The sequence below is a fragment of the Populus alba genome, chromosome 15 (assembly GCF_005239225.2).
Source record: "Populus alba chromosome 15, ASM523922v2, whole genome shotgun sequence".
NCBI classification, from domain to species: Eukaryota; Viridiplantae; Streptophyta; class Magnoliopsida; order Malpighiales; family Salicaceae; genus Populus; species Populus alba.
The window spans coordinates 14,518,824-14,539,385 of record NC_133298.1 but is presented as its reverse complement, the minus strand read 5'-3'; the positions used below and the strand labels follow the sequence as shown (position 1 = coordinate 14,539,385).

General features: G+C 29.3%; 1 protein-coding gene across 1 annotated transcript; it reads left to right on the top strand.

Moving 5' to 3' along the window:
* The first annotated feature begins 4,230 nt into the window (after positions 1–4,230).
* LOC118057494 (uncharacterized) lies at positions 4,231–11,594 on the top strand. Its single transcript, XM_035070087.2, has 3 exons — positions 4,231–4,571; positions 4,682–4,736; positions 11,067–11,594. The coding sequence occupies exons 1-3, from the start codon at positions 4,292–4,294 to the stop codon at positions 11,224–11,226; spliced, it is 495 nt and encodes a 164-aa protein (XP_034925978.1). The 5' UTR covers positions 4,231–4,291; the 3' UTR covers positions 11,227–11,594.
* Positions 11,595–20,562: the final 8,968 nt, after the last annotated feature.

The window sequence follows — 20,562 nt, the reverse complement described above, 5'->3', positions numbered from 1 at the left end:
GATCCAAGATATGTTATAGATTGTTCTTTAACACATTCCTTCAAGATAAAGTTTTTTGGATTTAAAACTTACATGAGTTTATATTATCTTGTGCTATTAATTAGATTTTAGTTAGAAGAGAAATGAGGGTGAAAAGATTTAAACTCGTGATTATTTGGTCATTAAGGTTTTGATATTTTATTAAATAATTATTAATTTAAAAATTTAAATTGTTATGTGTGGTTTATATTACTGATTTACTCTTACGGCATTATATGTATTATTGTAATTCCTTGCTTGTCCATAGAAAGAAATAATAGACTAAAGGGAATGTACTCTTGGCATATACATTGTTTGAAGAAATTATTGAAGTCTACAGCCATAAATTACTAAAGACGCAGATGTGGGGTACATCATTGTCACACTGAGAAAATTTTCACCAATCCTTTTCCATTGTTAATATAAGAAATATATTTCCATACCTCATCCATCCAGAGAAAGAAAACGAAGAATTACGAACGCCCTCTGGAGTTTAATTAGCTGATCATGCAGCAATTACATAAATGAATAAAAAATAAATAAATAAATTAAGGTCTGCCTTGTTAAGAAACCATGCAGCATCATGGCGTGCAAGCTGTGAAGACATTTTTTGTCTGGTAGAGAGATGAGGTACGCTGATAACAGCGATGGCAGAAAGGTCAACCATTGCTACTTGCCCTAATGTAAGAGATGATGGGCAGAGTCGGTTAGATTTGCAGAGCTGAGCTTCTGCAATAATTTAAGAAGCAAGCCCTTCACATCAACAGGTAAGAAAAATCAAAAAATTATTGTCCTAAAGACAGAAAACCGTCCTGTGTGGAGCTTTCTTTCATAAAATTATCCAGCCTGGACAGGAATACAGAACACATCTTGTCATGGGTGGAAATGCATACAAGTTCAGTGCTTGCAACTTGCATCTAAATTAAATGCACGATGAATTAAGACTGTTTTCTGCTGTATATACTTCTCTCAATAATACAGCCTAAATAATTCATTGCTCCTAACTACGTCAAGAGTAGCATTCCAAGTTAATTTTTTTAATGTAAGAGGAATGGTTAATAAAAACAAATTAAAAATATATAAATCGGTAAATTAAAAAAAAATGTTATTTTTTATTAAATACTAAAACGAAAAACTAATTTTTTTAATAAAAATAAAATATAAAAGCACATATAAAAATTTAACCTTGATTTTTATTTTTATTTTATATGTTTTTATTTATTTGATTTTAGAGGTCAACTCTGGTTGTTAAGAAAAAACATTTTTATTTAGATACTAATTTATGGTTCTTGAACCTTTTAAAATTTTGTTTTTCTCTCACTAATCTTTTTGAGAACAAGTTTTTTTTTTTTTTCTAGGAAGTTAGCATGTTTCAAGATAAATATATTTTTCTCAATGGAATGGTATAAACAATATCTAATAATTTTTATTTTTTTTTATATCTTATAAACATTTATTGATCTTATTTAGCTCCTAACTTTTTAAATATAATTCGTTTTATATAAGTATCACATCCTCAAATATGTAATTATTATAAGTTATATTTTCTATCATTTCATATCTTATATGGATTCTTATCAACAAATTTCATTGAAACTTTATTTAAAAGGTAAGCAATGGTTTGTAAGGCATAGCCCTATAAAACAAAAAATAAAGGTTTGCATAACTCATTATGGACAAGAGATATTCATTGTGAGAGAATCTCATTTTCTTTTAGATAAACTTAAAATACTTGGCTCAAGTATTCCCCATCTCGATCCCATCAAAATATTTTGATTCCCTTTCCAGTTAGTTTTTTAACTTCACTTCTAATTTTTTTGAACCTTTTTAAATGATTCAGGCTCATGTTTCATCAAATAGATATAATTATAGAATTATCATCGATGAAATATATATATATTTCATCATACCATATACATTTATTTATATCAAACTTAACAATTCTGTAGACCTTTAACTCTTTTCAGTAAAGGATATTTTGATCATTTTACTCAATAAACAAGCTTCACACCTTTTATACGATTCACAATTAAAAGGATCAAATACCCTTCTTTATATAATTTTGTGATTATTGTTTCATTAATATGACTTAGTCTATAATGCCATAAATATGATTAATATTGGTTATCTAATCTATTCTTCTTGTTATGTCTATTAAATATAAGCAATTCAAAATTAAGTATATACAAACATTTTGTATAAATACCAAATTCGTAACAAACATCATCATTATAAAAGGAATAATATTTATCTTCAATAATAAATTTAAATTCATTCAAAACTAAGTAAGAAACAAATGCAATGTTTACTGAGGAAATCATGAGTGTTTACTAAGGAACACCTCTCTCATCTTATAGTAAAAAAATTCTTTAAAGGTTTTATACCTCCCAGTCTTACTAGCTATATCAATTAGCTCTTTGATATGTATAATTATTGTAAAGGTATTCATATTCTCATGTTGTCTTTAAAGTTTATGTGACATGCTAGCCAACATCACATATGTAGCTTGCTCATCATCATTAATATGATGTTAATATTCATTCCTAACTTCTTCATCAACATTATTATAGGGGAAAATGAATCAAATTTTGAAGAATATATAATCTTGAGAACAATTCTTACATTATTGTTCCATTCCAAGAAGTTTGGTCCAGTTAATTTGTAAGGATCAAGTATTCTACATAACTACTTATTTTTTTTTTTTTTATCTATCAACCTATTCATGTAAAGATAGTAAGCATTAGTTTCATGCATGCATATTTAAAATCAAATTTAAATAAGATCTTTAATCATAATCTGGTCTCTCGCTATTTTCTTCAAATTAATAGCCCTTCTTATTAATTCAAAAAACCTCGTTTTGATCTCTTTAGGGGGCTAAAATCTCATTTAATTTACATTAACTTAAGTAACTCAATAAATTAAAATAATAAAATCAGTTAGATATCATAGCTTAATAATCAATATCTATAGTGACAACACTTTATCTAAACATATCATATATGTTTCGTCTAACTACTTCTTGTAAACTTATATGGTCATAAAATGCTCATCCAAATCTTATAAGTTTAATTAAGTAGGATCCAAATTATAACATTAAACATATTTGATTAATGATAATCTTAAGTAGATCAACAATTTATCCAATAATAGAACTTTAGTTTTATGCATATAAAATTGTAAAGTAATGAATCATGTTCTCAACATGTACTTAATATATTAATGAGGGATTTGTTATGGTATTTAGGTCTCATCTCATGGCATAATTGATATATTATACATAATAGTTATATATAATCATATACTCTTAGCATACCATTCTAAATGGATTATTATAGATATATCTAAACTAATTCATTCAAGCCATAAAAAGGGAATTAAATGGTCAAATACTAAGTAGCTTCTACTCATCTTCATAAGTTCACACAAGCAATATAGTTGTATCCTTTTTTCCATCCTTTTTTCTTCATCTTGGATTACAAAATAATTTTTCTATCTAAATTCCAACATTTTTAAATTACATAACATTTATATATTTATATAAGAAACCTCGAGTTACATTTGAGTGTAATTATATGAGAAAATAATTTTTCAACTCAAAAGAAAAATAGAGAAAAGCCAGTTATTAGAAATTTATACAATCAAGTCTTCACTTAATTTTTATATATATAATATATATATATATATATATATATATATATACATTTTTCAGGGTATGTTTCCTCTGTTAAACTTCTCCATTAGAAATATTGATTGAGATCCTTTAACTCAAACTTCTTTTACAAATTAATTTATTTTATTATTATTATTATTTATCAGAGATAAAAGTATTAGCTTTGGTATCAAAACGGGTATCCTAAATGTCAATTGAAATTTCTCTCTACCGAACACACTAAGAAAGCAGGTCTATTTGGGGCCATAGCCCAGCCTAAAGCATAGGTTTTTATTTAGTCTAATCTACAGAAACTCGAGGCCTAGGCTGGGCCTTTCATAGCCCAACAAAACTAAAGGAAGCTAAGAAATCATCCAGGTGTGAGCCCTACTGGCAAAACCCCGATTTATGTACTCATTTCAAAATCTAAATAAAAAAATTTAGATTTTCACACCTGTCAAATGCCAGAAAACCTCAGAACCATCTCCGCCTTCCACGTGTCCATGAATAACTCCCATTCGATTTTAACGAACAAGCCCTCCAAAAACACGAAATTATATTTTCCTCTCGCTATTCCTCGCTCAATTAACCAAGCAAAAACAGAATCTTCCTATCCCAGAAAGGATGTTGAGGCTACTGGCATCCGAGAGATTATTGCTCTCCCAAAGAGCTAGGATCCTGCCACGTTTCTACCACGAGAAGGTGATTGATCACTTCAACAATCCACGCAATGTAGGGTCTTTTGACAAGAATGATCCGGCGGTCGGCACTGGACTTGTCGGTGCACCTGCCTGTGGTGATGTGATGAAGCTGCAAATTAAGGTTGATGATACAACTGGCGAGATTATCGATGCTCGTTTCAAAACTTTCGGTTGTGGCTCCGCTATTGCTTCCTCCTCTGTTGGTATGTTGATCCTTGTTTTGTTGATTTTAACATTTTTTTAATATTATTTATTTATTTTTGTGGATAAACTAGAATGAAATTTGAGGAGCTGATTTGTGTTGTTTTTTCAGCTACTGAATGGGTGAAAGGGAAGCAAATGGAGGAAGTGATGACCATAAAAAACACGTTAGTTTTTTTTTTTTTTTTTTAAGATTTTATCTGTTTTTATTGCACTATTTATCCTTCATTTGTGTTGTTTTGGATAGAAAAAGTTATGATTTTGCGCGTTTATGATTGTTGTGCTGATGGTTTATATCTATTTAATCCATTTTGTTATTTTTTTATTGCAACTCTTTAATGGAATCAACTGCAGTTCAACATAAATATCAAACCAAGGAAGTGATTGTAAGCGAAAAAAATTGTGGGAAGCTATCATCACTTATAAGATTAGACTCCATCATTGCCAACTTTGTATAGGGAACTTAGAGGGGTATTTTATTTTTATATTATAGCTTCCATGGTTCATGAGTCCAATCTGCTTGTTCTAGTTAGCAATTTCATCTTGTATAATAATTTACTTATAAAGCTTGGTTGGCATTTTGAGATGGTGGGTGCTGAAGTGAGACTCAGTATAGAATGTGATGTTCTTCCTTTCTGCCGATGCCTCTGCATAATTTTCAGTATACACTGGCTTTGCCTGTAACCTCAGCTATTGCAGTATTCAAGCTTGTACTAGTTTTATTTTAAACTCAAGAGTCGCATGTTTGGGGGATGTAGAGTTAATTTTTGGATATCAGATTGAGAAATTTCTTACTGAGAGGATGATAGTTTTTTGGACCCACTACATACAAAGCATCTGGCATTTTGTGTTGATTGTTTGGCCTCGCTGAAGGTTAGGGAATTATGAGTAGAACCTGTCGGACCACATCAGGGATATAAATTCATTTACAAACATAAGAGGATGGTCTTGACCAAGGAAGATTGAACTGTAATAACACTATTGATATGTATTTGCTGTCTAGTATCACAGGATCATTCATCCCTGTTGTTTACCAACAACCTGTGATTCCTCATACATGTCAAGTGGCATTCTGCAGGTGGACCTTGTCTTTTCTGTTATTAGCAAGCAAGACTATTCACGCATTATTGTTCATAAATATCCATGGCCGAAGTTAAACTATTTCCGACATTAGCCTTGATTAGAAGCACAAATGGATTAGTACTTCATTTTCATTTTGTACGCTTATGGCTGGGAATATTCATGATTGGTAATCAATTATCAGGTTAGAAAAGCAATGAATCAGAAAAAAAGGAATGATGTGGCCATCTTTCCTTGTTCATATCAAGTGCAGATGTTTTTGTGAGACTTGATGAGGATTTTATAATGTTCTCTCCATGTGCTTATTTGTGCCTTCAATTTCTTTTAATATGAATTTTCTATATGAAGAGTTCCATAGTAGATTTGTACTTTATTGTTCTCTTGAATGTTATTCTAGTGTTTGGCAAGGTTTTCTTCCCTGACAAACAGAACTTGGTTTATTTTCGTTTTGTTTTGAGTTAACTGGAGTGCTATTTTGATATAATGAACTAAACAGGAAAGAAAGTCTCACTCCTTTATCATTATCAGGTTTTAGGTGCTTTCTGTTTGTGAACTATAAAAAGTACCCTTTGAGTTTCCATGTGTTTGAATTTACACAAAGCAGGGGTGCATTTGAGTGGATGGTTCCATCTCCTCTTTGGTGTGAGATTGGGCAGCTGAAAAATACCGTATCTTTTTCTTTTATATTGTTTCTGTTCTTTTCTTTTACTTCATCTTTTCCATGAAAAGCCCTTCTTTTCATTTTTAATATTACTTACCTCTCTTTTATTAAGTTATACGAATGCTTTAAAGGACACATGCACACACTCATTAAGTCATTAATGTAAAAAAATGCACACACTAACCAATAGAAGTGTATAGATGGAAACATAGGATGGCCTTTCTATAATGAAAATATGAGTTTGTGTGAGGAAAGAAGGAACTTATATTGGACACATGCATGACACACTAAATCACCACTTATTGCACAGTTGAAAGAATAGAGGCTTTGGTGGTGTTGGTCTTAGAAAATGTAGGGGCCTCAGATTTCACAGACAGAGATTAATTACATGAAGTGGAAAACTATAGATGTACACTAGCTGTTAGTTTTAGATTGAATGTCTTGTGTTGTGTCACCACATCTAATGGGGACATCAGACTTGAGACATGGTTCACACATCCGTATGATTATGATGATAGAGGAATAGCCCAACTCTTGTGATATTGGATTTTATTTAGTTTTATTTGTTAGGTTTAATTTAATTATTATTGGATATTTTATTTAGTGGATTGTAAGCCCAATTATTTGTTCTAGTTAGAGTTTTAATATTTATATTCTATTTTTCTAAATGTTAGACAGTTTTTTGATGAATTTAATAAAATTTGCAAAGTTGCAGACTTTTCTAACCTCTATTCTTTCTCTGCTTCATATTTTTCTTCTTTTTCTATGGCTTCTTTTTCTTAGCCTTTTCTTTTCTTTCTTATTTTAGCTTTAATTTTTTTTTTGTCCCGCATCAACTTTGGTATGAGAACCAAGTTTTTAATTGTTCTTATAATTAATCGATTTATTAGAGCTTGTGTAAATCTTCAAAATTCAACACAGTTTCTAATCCCTAGCAATTGTGAGGATCATCATCAATAGTGATTTTAAAAAAAAAATTTGCTGCCCCACTGCCAGAACCGAACCCAAATACCCTTTTTTAACTTTGACAGACAACACCATAAATCTCTGTACTTTTTTCTCGTTCTCTTCCAAAAAAAAAAAAGCACAACTGAAAGCTTTGGCAAATAAATTCGCGGATTCCAATGGGAATATCTACCATCCTAGATTTAACATGTTGCATCATTTGATGATGATAGAAGGTGATGTATATATATGATGTATATAACCAAGCTTGGGACTAAATGCAATGGTAGTAACAACTATTGTCTCTCTTGCACTCTACACATTAAACTTTGATTGAGAGACGCCAAGAAGAATGGAAATACTTGGGAGTCTGCTGCCTTTTATTTTATTTTAATATTTTATTAGTATTTTCTTTTTTAAGTTGTAATTTTCTTTTATATTAATTTATAAAAAAAGAATTAAAAATATATATAAAAAGTGACAATATAAAAAAAGAAAGAAAAGTGAGATAAAAAAAAGGTAATAGTAGCAAAATGAGATTAGTCGGTAAAACACTTCAACGGTTCTATCAACAACAGTGGTTCTATCTGCGTCAACAGTAGTGATTCAAATGACCCTTCACAATTGTCAAGCAATCTGGTTTGTAAACCACTCAATCTCTCATCTCATTGAATTTTACCTCACTAGTTTTCACCCTTGTTATTCAACTTATCATCAATAATATTCGTTTGTGTCTAAAAACAAATCTTATCTTGCATTATACTCTTATATTTTTGCTCACCTTATATCTTTGTCATTCAAATTTAGTCGTTGGTACTTTGTAATTGTGAAGCTTATAAAAAATAATGGAACATTATGACTTTATTTGATTAATTGTTTGCATTTAAAGCTTTAGCATTGCATGCTTAAATTTTTTTGGGTGTTTTTTGTTCTTGATTAATCTTCATGTTAAAAAAAATGGAATTTTTTTTATTTTTTTATTGTGATTTCACTTGCAGAAATCAGAAATCATATGTGATCTCAATTCAATTTCTAAGTTAGTGTTGCATTTATTTGTTTCATGATCATCTCGTGTCCAACCGTAAGTCTACTATTACTATGGATTCAACCCTTAGTGATACTCTCAAGGCCATTTGAGGGGAACTACAAACCCAAATGACCAACATGTCTAAAAGAGTGAAACCCTTAGAGAGTTCTCGAAATAAGACACCCAAAGACTAGTAAAAATTATAGCAATAATCATTATAGACAAGTTCACCTTAAGTGCCACCAACATGACTGTCATTTAGGTTCTCTACATATGATGACCTTGATGAGCAAGTCATGAGCCCTAACAAAATAGAAGCTCTCACTTTTGACAATCATCATGATCCCTGGGCCTTTGATATGTGGATTCATGATTTTGATCAATTATTTGAGTGGCATAACTTGTTTGATAATAGAAGAGTTAGATTTGCTAAGATAATGTTCATTGGTGAAGCCTAACTTTATTGGAGAGATGTCAAGGATTGTTTAAAGATGAGAGGTAAACCTCTTATAACTTATTGGACTAAAATGAAGCAAAAACTACAGTAAAAGTATCCACCCTAGTCTTATAAGAATAAATTTTTAGACCAATAGAACAAGTCTGTCAATGAATATATAACATAATTTAATGATTACATGAAGAGATGTGCCATAAGATAGAATGAAGCCATGACTTTCCATAGGTTTTGTAAATGTTTGAATGGTGATCTAAAAAAAAACAGATGCTTATAGTTGTCTTTAATTTTGACTAAGTTTATACTGTAGTGTAATATTATGATTTACTTATAAAAAGTCAATAGGCAAAATATCAAGACCCTCGTAGGACCCTTTTTAGGTCTCAATTTAGAAATAATGGTTCTTTATTAGATGCTTCACCCTATAGATCTAATCCTAGTAATGCTCAAATTTATAAAGAAGATAAAGCTAAATGAGTATTAATAAAATGTCTAGATTGAGTTCAAAGGTTCGATGTGCTAAACGTAAGGGTTTCGGTCAAATCTTCGTCATCCATACTTCTAAACCCTTTGTCATCCAAGAACATAAGAATATAGGTGAAAAGAAAGACTATTATGTGCAAGTATATAAACTCAATCCTTAAGATTTTAATGATCTAGATGAATAAGATGTGTGAAAAAAGGGATTTAACACTATAAGTCCAAATGAATATGAAAATGTGGTTAATAAAGAATATAATAATTATGTTTTAGTGGTAGAAGAAGAAGTTTTAGGAAACTCTTTAGTGAAATCATTTGAAGAGGTAAATATTGTTTTAGAAGAGTGTCATAGTATTAATCCTCTAAACTACCTGAATCCCCACCCATCTTACTTGATGTCCACCACGTTATAAGTTTAGATTAACATGCTAAGCTCTCTAATCCCTTACTTTTAACATGTAATGAGAAAGATGAGAAAGACGAGTATAATCCTAATTTACGATGTTATGTCCAAATTATATTTACTAAGGCTTTGAATAGCGTTTGTTCCAATTCACACCCTCAGTCATGTAGTGTTTATAGTTACGAACCAAGAAAGCTTGTAGATTTTCTTTTTATATCTTGTCACACTAAAATGTTTGATTCGGCTAAGTCTTTTGCATGTGGAATTCACAATTTACATGTTGAGATCATTGAACAAATTTAAGCAAGTAATAAAGAATAAAAATTTCAAACTGATTTGCATAAGTATCATGATATACTTAATGTTAGAGATTATTTCATGAATGATGTCCTTTTGAAAACCATTTATAACTTGCAAGAGTGTAGTGTTGGACCATTCAAAGTGTTGCAAATGATTAAATCAAATAGTTGTGTCATTAAACTGCCATTAAACTTTGATATTAACTCTATTTTTGACATAAAGTACCTCGTTATATATCACAATAGTCTATCTTTTATGCTCCTTTTGATATCCTTATCGTATTATCTTTATTATTAGCACAAAAAGAACATATTAACTCTATTTTGGATACACAAGTTGTTTATACCAGTAATGATGAAGTTCATCGAATCCTAGTTTATGAGTTAGGCAACCATTTTCAGACTGTACTTGGATTAATAGAGAGACATCATAGTAGCTTAATTCTTATCTTTGGGAGCGTTATCGAAGTCACCTTGACCTATTCTTGACAGGTTTAAGTTCTTCCAACCTCAGGAGAGTTGACGAGGACATAAATTCGAGACATGGTTTACATGTCCGTATGATCTATGATGATGGAGGATAACCCAACTATCGTGTTATTGGATTTTATTTAGGTTTATTTGTTGGGTTTAATTTAGTTATTATTGGATATTTTATTTAGATGGCTATAAGCCTAATTGTTTGTTCTAGTTAGGATTTTAGTATTTGTAAATTCTAAATGTTAGATAGTTTTTTGATGAATTGAATAAAATTTGTGAAGTTGCAGACTTTTCCAACCCCTATTCTTTCTCTTCATCCTGTTTTTTTTTTTGTTTTTTTGGCTTTTGTTTACTTCTTTGCTTTCTTCTGTTATCTTTAAATCGTTTTAGTCCCCACGTCAGCATCCTTGTCAATGTTCCTTTGTAAAGGAGAGCAGTGACCTTTGCCTTTCCGTTTATTGTCATAAAATTCTAACTAGTTTTTATTGTAAGTGAAGTTTTTGTTAATTTAGTGACAACGCTGTGAAGTAAAAATCACTGCGTGACAGTACATTCATAGCTATGGTAATTGAATTTGGGTCCACTTTTTACTTAATATATAGTGGGGGGCAACTCGAAGCCTTAAGAGTGCAACGTGAGTTCTTAATATCATGCATCTGAATTTGCAGGGAGATTGCAAAACATCTTTCTCTTCCACCAGTTAAGCTGCACTGCAGCATGCTTGCAGAGGATGCTATCAAGGCTGCTGTAAAGGATTATCAAACCAAGCGTGCAAAATCAAGTGGTGTTTCAGAAACCGAACCTGTCGAGCAAGCTGCTAAAGCTTGATCGTGTGCATGAGTAATGGTGTTGAAAATTTCATGAGTAATGATCTCAAAGGTACCTTTGCTTGGGTTCAAGTCTTTCCTAGATGATACTTGTGTTGTAAACTGAATCTGATGAGTGATGCGGTAATGGCAGCGTGATGCTGATGTGTGTTGACTCATATAAGATAGAGCTAAAACTTTATGATAGCATTGATAACTAATTAGTTGCTTGGGCAATATGATAGGAAATTTTTTAATAATGTTATTAAACTCAATTAAGTTGAGTGAGTTATAACAATGATCTATTGACTTGATCATTGAACTCGATCGAGTCATTGAACTCGATCGAGTTTGAAAGCAAACTTTATAAGAGTTGACTAAGTTTGGCTTGATAGGACTATTCATAAATTAGTTGATTCGATAAAATTTAATATGGTTTTTTTAAATAAAAAAATTATTTTAAAAAAATGTTGATTTAACATTTTTTATAAAAAAATATTAAAACTTTGACATTTTTTATTAACCTAAGGAACCGGGTGGTTTAATAATTTGGCTTTCTAAAACTATTTTTTATTAATTAAATAATTATAAAAATAAACATTTGAGAAAAAGATAATAAATTAATTTATTAAGAATAAGTTTTCTATTTTCATGCAAGAAAAGCATCATTGCCATTAGCCATTAATTATTATCCTTATTTCTTGAGTTTTTGAGTTACTGTCATTTTCCTTATTTCTTAATGTATTTTTAATTTTAGAAAGAACATAGATATTTCATAAAAAGATTAATTATGCTAATATAAAAATGTGGTTGTGCCATGAATGTATTTTTTTGAATATAATTATTATTTTTATCTAGGAAGACAAAAGATGTTTTTTTATAGTTAATAAGATAAATTTAAAAATAAAAAAAATAATAAAGCCAAAAAGATGTGTTAAAATTCATTAAATAATAAGGTAGGAAGCTACTCTTCCTAATAAAAATAAAAGATAAATGTAAATGTAAGTGTTTTTTTTTTTTAAATAAAAGAATAATTAACTGGACAATGTAGGACAATGTAGGTGTAACGATCATTGATGAGAAAGGTAGGCGTCTATACAATAATTGTGTGCTTGTAATGATAAAGTGTAAAGCGAAGAAATAGTTTCAGAACATAAAATGGTAGGTGGTACAAAATGAGCGCAGTTATATTTTTTTCAAGGCGTGACGATATGTTCCCCCTTGTTGGATTAAGTTGGTTGCACTTAGAGCTAGGTTAGGCCACTTTATCTCTTTCTTTTTGCTTTATTTTTCTCTTCCTAGTAAAGCTTTAATTGGGCTCGGTTTGAATGAAATTCATGACTACATTGAAAAGTTATTAGAGAATCAAGAATTAAATTGAATAAAGAGAAAAAAAAAAACATATAGTGCGTGTAAGGGAGTTCGTCATACTGTGAAAGCGTATGCGGCTTTTCTCGAGCTTTGATGATAGCTTTCCTTGATGTCATTAGAATCGGCTCAACGAAAGCTTCTTTTAAAAATGATGTGTGGTGGCTATATAAATTCATCATGCTTTCAAAGACCCATTCTCATCTTTTTTATTTTATTCTTTTTTTTTATCTTATTTTCTTGGTTTCTACACCTAATTTCTTTTTTGTAAAAGAAAAGAGCTGCATTTTCTCTCAATCTCAATCAATCTCAATTATAATCCTTTTATTTTCAGTAATTTGAAAAAAAAAAAAAACTATGATTATGGAAAAAATAAATATCAAAGGATTAAAAAAACAGTGAATGAATAGGAGAAGAAACAATAAAACACCTAGCTATTTTATTTTTTTACTAGTTAATGATGGTGGTAAATTAGTCAAATGAAAGTAATAGTTGTGGGAATCATGATAATTATAGTGGTTACTATAACGATGATAATGAACGGGGTTAATAGTATTGGTGTGGTGGTGGTTATAAATAGGATGTGGTAGTAACGTTGATAACATTATATGCTACATAAAAAAAAATTAAAAATAATTTTTTGTTGTTTGTAAAAACTATTTTGATTATTAAAACTGTTTATAAAAAAAAACACAGGGGAACTAAACATTTTTTTCCCTAAAAAATAAAAAATATTATGTAAATGACTTGAGCGATGTTGCATATTATTTTATTATTGATATAAACAATCAATAAAGAACTAATTAAACTAATCTAAGAAACTAAGCAAGCAAAAAAAACCAATGAAAACCATTGGCAACATTAAAGCTAGGTTGTGCAAACGTACGGAAAAGGCTATTATTAAGTTGTATAAACCATCCAAAAAGCTAGACCATTAAACATTCAAAGTCTTAATTATGGTTGTTATCCTATTATGGTAGTGTGTTGAAAGGGATGTAACAACATGAGCCATAAGAAATAGAAGTAAAAGAGCCGTACAGGGCCAATAAAAAAATGATGTTAGAGTGGTAGGAATGACAAGTGTTCTTATTGGCAAAGAACTACAAAAAAAAAAAAAAAAAACTAATCTTGAAGGATTTGCTTAAAACTGTGGAGACATGGTTTGATAATTAGGTGTGTTATTCCAGGATAAAGGTGTTAGCATTTTGAAAATGTATTTTAAAACACAAACATTCAAGTCAAATGATGTATGTTTCCATGATGAGTTATAGTTGAGAAATATTATTATGTAAAGAGTTAACAATTGATTCCAAACTCAACTTCAAGTCATCATTGTTGAAACCTACACTAGTAACATATTCCCTCAAGATTAAAATTGATTGCAAAAGCGTGTTACATTGAAAATATAGAATAACTTCAACCAAAGTTAGATATTTTTATTTTAGTTTATCTACAAAAAAATCATCCATCACATAAGGCATTTACCTGGTTATTAAATCAAGGTATCATGCATAAGGAAACAGTCATACAATAATGGCATCAACAAAATTTAAAGGATATGGTTGTTTTTAATAAATAATGACAACAAGAAAGAAGAGTAGGAATAATTTTTGTTAAACTTTTTTTCCAGTTCTGACAATAATTTTAGAAGTAATAATTTCAAAAGTAATACTACGAGGCAAGGAAAGAACTGGAAAAAAGGTTTAAGAAAGCTTTATTCTTTTACTTTTTTTTTTTTAATTTGGACAATGATTCTAATAAAACTGGAGAATAAACTAAGTCCATATTAAAGATTGAATATTAAAATTAACATGTTATGTAGGAATATAAGTGTCAGTTATAGCATGAAAATGAGAATGTGTAATGACCTATAAAAGCCTTTATTTTCTTAGTTTTTTAGTAATGCACATCTTTGTCAATGATACAAACCTTATAGATATAAAGATCTAAAAATCTACAGTCAAATCAACCCTTCTCCAAAAAGCTAAATTCAAGCTTATGATTAAGCTTGACCCAATGATAATCTATATTGAGACACCAAGTATAAGTAATCAACCTCACATAAAACTTATAATCGAGACATAAACAATAAGTATAGAAGACACCACGAAGCTTGGTTAATTATTTGATAAGCTAGAGTAGTTACATGAAAAACCAAAAGCAAGAGCTTCTAAACCTTATCACAAGGTCGTTCTAATGTACGATTGCCCTAAAATTCTAATCCAATATAAAACAAGACCTCTATAAACTTCAGGTGAAGTTTTAGCCCGATTTAACAGTCAAATAAAAAAATTATAATTATTAATACAAAACTACATATTAAAAAAATAAGCTCAATCAGCGTGTAAATAGAAAAATAAGTTGAATTTGCAAGTCTTGTATGAAATAAGGCCCAAATGTTTTATATTAACTAATTGATTGCCTCTTTAACCTTGTAATAGGCCTAATTGGCACATATAATGGATCCCTTAGTGTTCCTTGTTGATTCGTATCATTCTTTATCTCCTCAAAAAGATTTAACCTTGAACCATCACCTTGCTTGGATGTTGACTCGCTTTGAGAAGACATATTAATCTGATTTTATGATCTTGATTCCTTTTTTAGTTGTAAACAATCAAATCCTAGATAATCTACCTAGTTTTAAAAAAAAAATCTTAAGAAACTTTTTTATACGATGTTACAAGTCTAATTGGAATTATAACAATAATGAAATAACACGGAAACTAAAAAATAATGGGATGTAACCTGATTTTAAAGCCTTACTCTGATACTAATTGATGTGAACATTGTGGATATAAAGATCCAGAAACTCAAAGTCAAATCGACCCTTCCCAAGAAAGCTAAATCTACGCTTGTTATTGAGCTTGACACAACAATAATATGTTCTGAGACACCAAGATTATAAGTAACCAACCCCCATCAAATGCTTATAATCAAGATGAAAGCAAGAAGTATAGAAGCCTCGATGAAAGCTTGGTTAATTTTTTTGATAAGTCAGAGTAGTTCCATAAAAAATTTAGAGTAAGAGCAAACTCTCACAAACAAGTTTTATTTCTAAATAATCAATCCATATTTTATTCATTAAAAAAACTGAATACAAGCTAAATAACATATTTATACTAGGTAAAATGCCTTAAATAATGTTGGGAAAATAACTAAAGAGTTCTAAATAAGAGAAGAAAAAGAATTCTAATTCAACTAGAAAACTAATACAAATCTCATATGGTAGCTTCTAGATCTTATCTCAATGCCTTATTGATGTTCGATTTCCCTGAAATTTTAAACCACTATAAAACAAGATCTTTGAAAACTTCTAGTGAAATTTCATCCTGATCTAACCATTAGATAAAAAAAAATATGCTCAGTAATATAAAATTTCTTATTATAAAAAATAAACTCAATTCGCGTGAAAGTAAGAAAATAAGTTGAATCTACAAGTTTTTTAGAAAATAAAACTCAAATATCTTGAATTAACTTATTGAATACCTCTTTAACCTTTTTAGATTTTGACCTTGTAATAAACCCAACTAGCACATGTAATGAATAATTTGGTGTTGCTCACTGATTCGCATTAGTCAAGTTGTGCCAAATCTCCAATTACTATTAGGTCAGATGTAATGTCACTTACAGTGTACCTACTCATGTAGCAAATGGCTATTCAAAAAGTAAATTAACCAAATCTAAACATATAAAAGAGAGTATAATATATATATATATATATATATATATATATATATTAAATAAATTAATTAATCTGAAATAATACTAAATGTTAATAAAAACAATTACGCTTCCAATTGTTTTGCTAAAATTCAATAAATTTTAGTATAAATTCATTACCCATCATTACATTTATGATGATTCTCTATTTTCTAAACAAATGCTAAGAATTGTTTTAGCCTTAATCCTTCACTCATGGCATTAATCAATATTTAAAAAATATAAAACAAAACTACCATTTCCATCCTCTACCAATTCAAATTAAATAAAAATCAGAATTAAATCTAACATTCATTCTTTTTAATTCTAATATTGAAATATCATTCCTTCAAAATGATTTTAAAAACATGTTATTTTCAAAAAGAAACTTCAACCCAATAAAAAAATAAATTCTCATAAATAAAAAAAACATAAATTCTTGTAATCTTAGAGAAAAAAAAAAAACCAAACACCTCTCATAACCTTCATCGAAAACCTTACATGCAACAAAGAAAATAAACAACATTAACTAACAACCTACTTTCATTCATCCATAATGCTACAACATATGGTCTGACCTCACTTAAAATATGTTGCACACTTATGACTTGATGATGGATAATCTCATAAAGATCGAAAAAAGATTAAAGTGTAAGAAACTTTCTAAACCCAACACTTCAAATGAGAGACAAAAACTAAGAAAAAGATCCTAATAAAGCATAAAAACTCAAGCAAAGCACACAATATATAATAGGTCTAGAAGAGAAAGCAAAATAGTTAGAAAAAATTAAAGAGAAATAGAAATTACCTAACGAATTGTAATTTTATACACAAAATAAGTGAAATCTTATTGAGAAGCCGACAAAAAAAAAAAACATTGTATAAAAGAGAAATGTTACATTGAAAAACAAATATAGATAAATAAGCTCACCATCCACCCAATAGTTTTAGTCTACAATGGATCATCATTCTCCCAAGGTTTTTGATCTACGTTGGCTACTTGATTGAAGATTAAGGAAACAACAACTATGCTTTATTTACCTAAAATATCTTACTTAAGATAAGTTGTTTTGCTACTTGTCTTATATTTCTAATATGCCTATATGCTCAAGATTTGTCTAAATTAATGCATTGATACCTAAATTTAAATATGGGTCTAATGCATGAGATTAAACCCAGGTTATAAAGGGTGATTAGTTAAACCAAAGTCTATTATATTTAGGGCTCACATCGTTTAACCATTTTTAATTGTTATTACAATAATGATCTGTGATGGTTCATATATTTTAGAAACACTCAATAAATTAATGTGACCATCATGTTGATAATAAAATGATAGGTTATTCTTGATTGAGGCTTATAACTAGTGATGATCTTTCAAGCAACGTCAATGAATAACAAGACATACATATATGAGGTCAACTTGACCTGGCCTTACACTTAAGAGGGATTATGCTAATCATTTTATTATGCAACCAGGGATTTTAAGATAACATTCTATAATGGTTCGTTTATATTGAATGAAAAATCAGATGAATTTTGTTGAATGATTTTATATACCCTAGTCGTAAGTGTCTAGAAAGCAACCACCGACAGTTTATCTACTTAGAGATAAAATCTAGAGATACCTAAAACTAATGTCTCTTATTGGACCAAAATGCCTACACTTTCAAGACAACAACCTTTGAGGATTCATTTACCTTGAAGCATGTTGTTGAATTAATAATCACATTTATTGTTTCATGTTCTTAGAATAATAGCCCTCAATTAATGCTTAAGCATGCCAGTCTAAAAAGACTCATTTATGAACAAGAATTATTGGTGAATAATCTTTTAGGACCAAAACATTTGTTATTATTATTATTTGAAAGAAAAAAATTACATCATATTTGAATGGACAATCTTATTACCCCAACCAGTGCTTAGAAGTTACTTTTAAGGTTTCATTTATATCATGAATAATTGATGAATATATCTGATAAAAAACTTATGCATCTTCATTTTCTAAAAAGGAGTTTTAATTTTAAAATTGAAAATTTTTGAAAAAATTTAGAATGTTTGCCTTTGCTAATAAAAGGATTCTTTATGGATCGAACCTTTCATGTGATGAGCATTATAATCAAAATACAAAACCTAGTGTAAACATAGAGAAATGACATGCATGTATAAAAAGGGATATCGTTTCTATGCTATTTGAACCGAGAGACAACACTAACATATATTCATGCTATTAAATACTTAAATAATCATACATGAAGAAGATGATGACAACATTGTGATGATAAAGATGACAATGGATGAAAACATGAACAAGAAAGCAAGATGCAAATTTGAGAGGTTCGGTCGACATCATCAAAACACAAATATGAATCCAAATGAACTTTCCTGGGTGGATGAATTCAGGTTGAGATGGCCGAAACAATGGCAACAATGGTGACACATTACAGTCACACGTTAAAAAGGGTTGTCATGGTTGTCATGTTTTTTCACATGCCACTAGATTCTAATTGAATTGTGGACTGGCCGATAAGATATGTCACTTTGTGCTTAGTTGATCAATGCTAGCAGTGTTGACCACTGCATCCTGTGGATGGAGATCAGAGTTGATGAAGTTTCAGTCTTTTTTCTCTCTTGAATATACTCATATAAAGGTCATTGGCTTAAATGGATCATATAATTATGTAATACTTATCAGTGAGAGAAACAATGGTGGACCCGTAAAAAATTTATGTTTAGGGAGAGATAATTTTCAATTGTAGTTCTTTCTCTTTCCTTAATCTATGATGATCTAGGGGTTCTTGACTTCAATTGATGGAGGGGTTTTGTAAGGAATTCATGGATGAAAAAGAATGGTGATGGTCTCATCATAAATGAAGGTCGGGGAGGGAGAAATTGAGGAGGAAAGTTTTGGTTGAGAAAGGTTATTTGTTGGTTGACAACATTACTATTTTGGTATTTTTGTTAGTGCTATGTTATCGATGTTGTGGTGGTGCTGGTGTGGAGATATGGAGGTTCAATTTTAGAGAGGGGGGAGATAAAGAGGTTAAGGTATTATTATTTTTGTGAGAGAGATGAGGAGGAAGTAAATGAATAATTTCTCTTTTTTTTTTTTTTTTTTTTTAAAATTAAGCACACACTTTCTCTTTATCAACAGTGGCTTGGGTATTTTCCTTGAAGGAGAGGTAAGGAGGAAGAAAATGAATAATGTGGTCTCTTTATCTCTTTTTAGCACTTTTTTTTTCCTTTTTTTTTTCACTCCCTTTAAATTTTTTTTTATGGTGGCTGACAGTTTTCTTCTCTTTTGCACCCCTTTTTTATTTTCTATTAATAGTCAAAATCTCTTGTTATTTTACCTTAATTTCTTGGAGAGCTAGTAACCTAATTTAACTTTGATCCCTCTTTTTTTTGTTTCGCATTTCACTCACCATCTTTTTTAATCTAATTTTTTTTGCATTTTGACTTTTTTTAAAATCATCTATCTATAAGATAAAAATAGTAAAAGATTATAAAATGGTCACATGAATGTACAAAATAGTAAAAAATGCATTGAAAGTATATTTTTAGAAGTTTTTGCTTTATTTTGATTTTTTTTAGAAATGAGCTCAAAAATCAAATTATGACAATAATAATGAATCTTTCTATTAACCTTTATTTTAAAGAGTTATTATTAATTATTTATGATGTGAATGAAACTAATAATATTGCATGAGTAAAAAATTTATTAAGCTTTGTTTTAATAAACATTTTTCTTAATTATAAAATATTTGTCAAAAAAAAAAAAGTTCAAATTTTGTGAATCATGTTGTTCAAAGGAGTAAAAAGTAACATAAGTTAACAATAGAAAAAAAAAAATACCCTATTAAAAAAATAAGAATTCAATTTACTGATCTGATGAACTTTGATGTAGTTTTATTATTTTCAAACTTTAAAATTCTTGATTTTTTAAAAAACATTTTAAAGGATTTTTAGAGTTTTTATTACTAATAATGTACTGTATAGGTTTCTATATATATATATATATATATATATATATATATATATATATTGTACCACGTAGGAGTGATTTAAAAAGCTTATGTTATGTTATTTAGGATTTTATGTGGTTAATAAATAAGGAAATAATGGAAAAACAAGACAAACCTATTTTTTTGGTTTTAATAATTTTTTTAATAATGGTTTTATTTTCCTTAATTAAGGATGGTGTGAATTTACACGTTAATATTACAGATATATTATAATGTTATTAAGTTACTACTAATTTATATCTAGTTTATGGATATTTTCATCTACT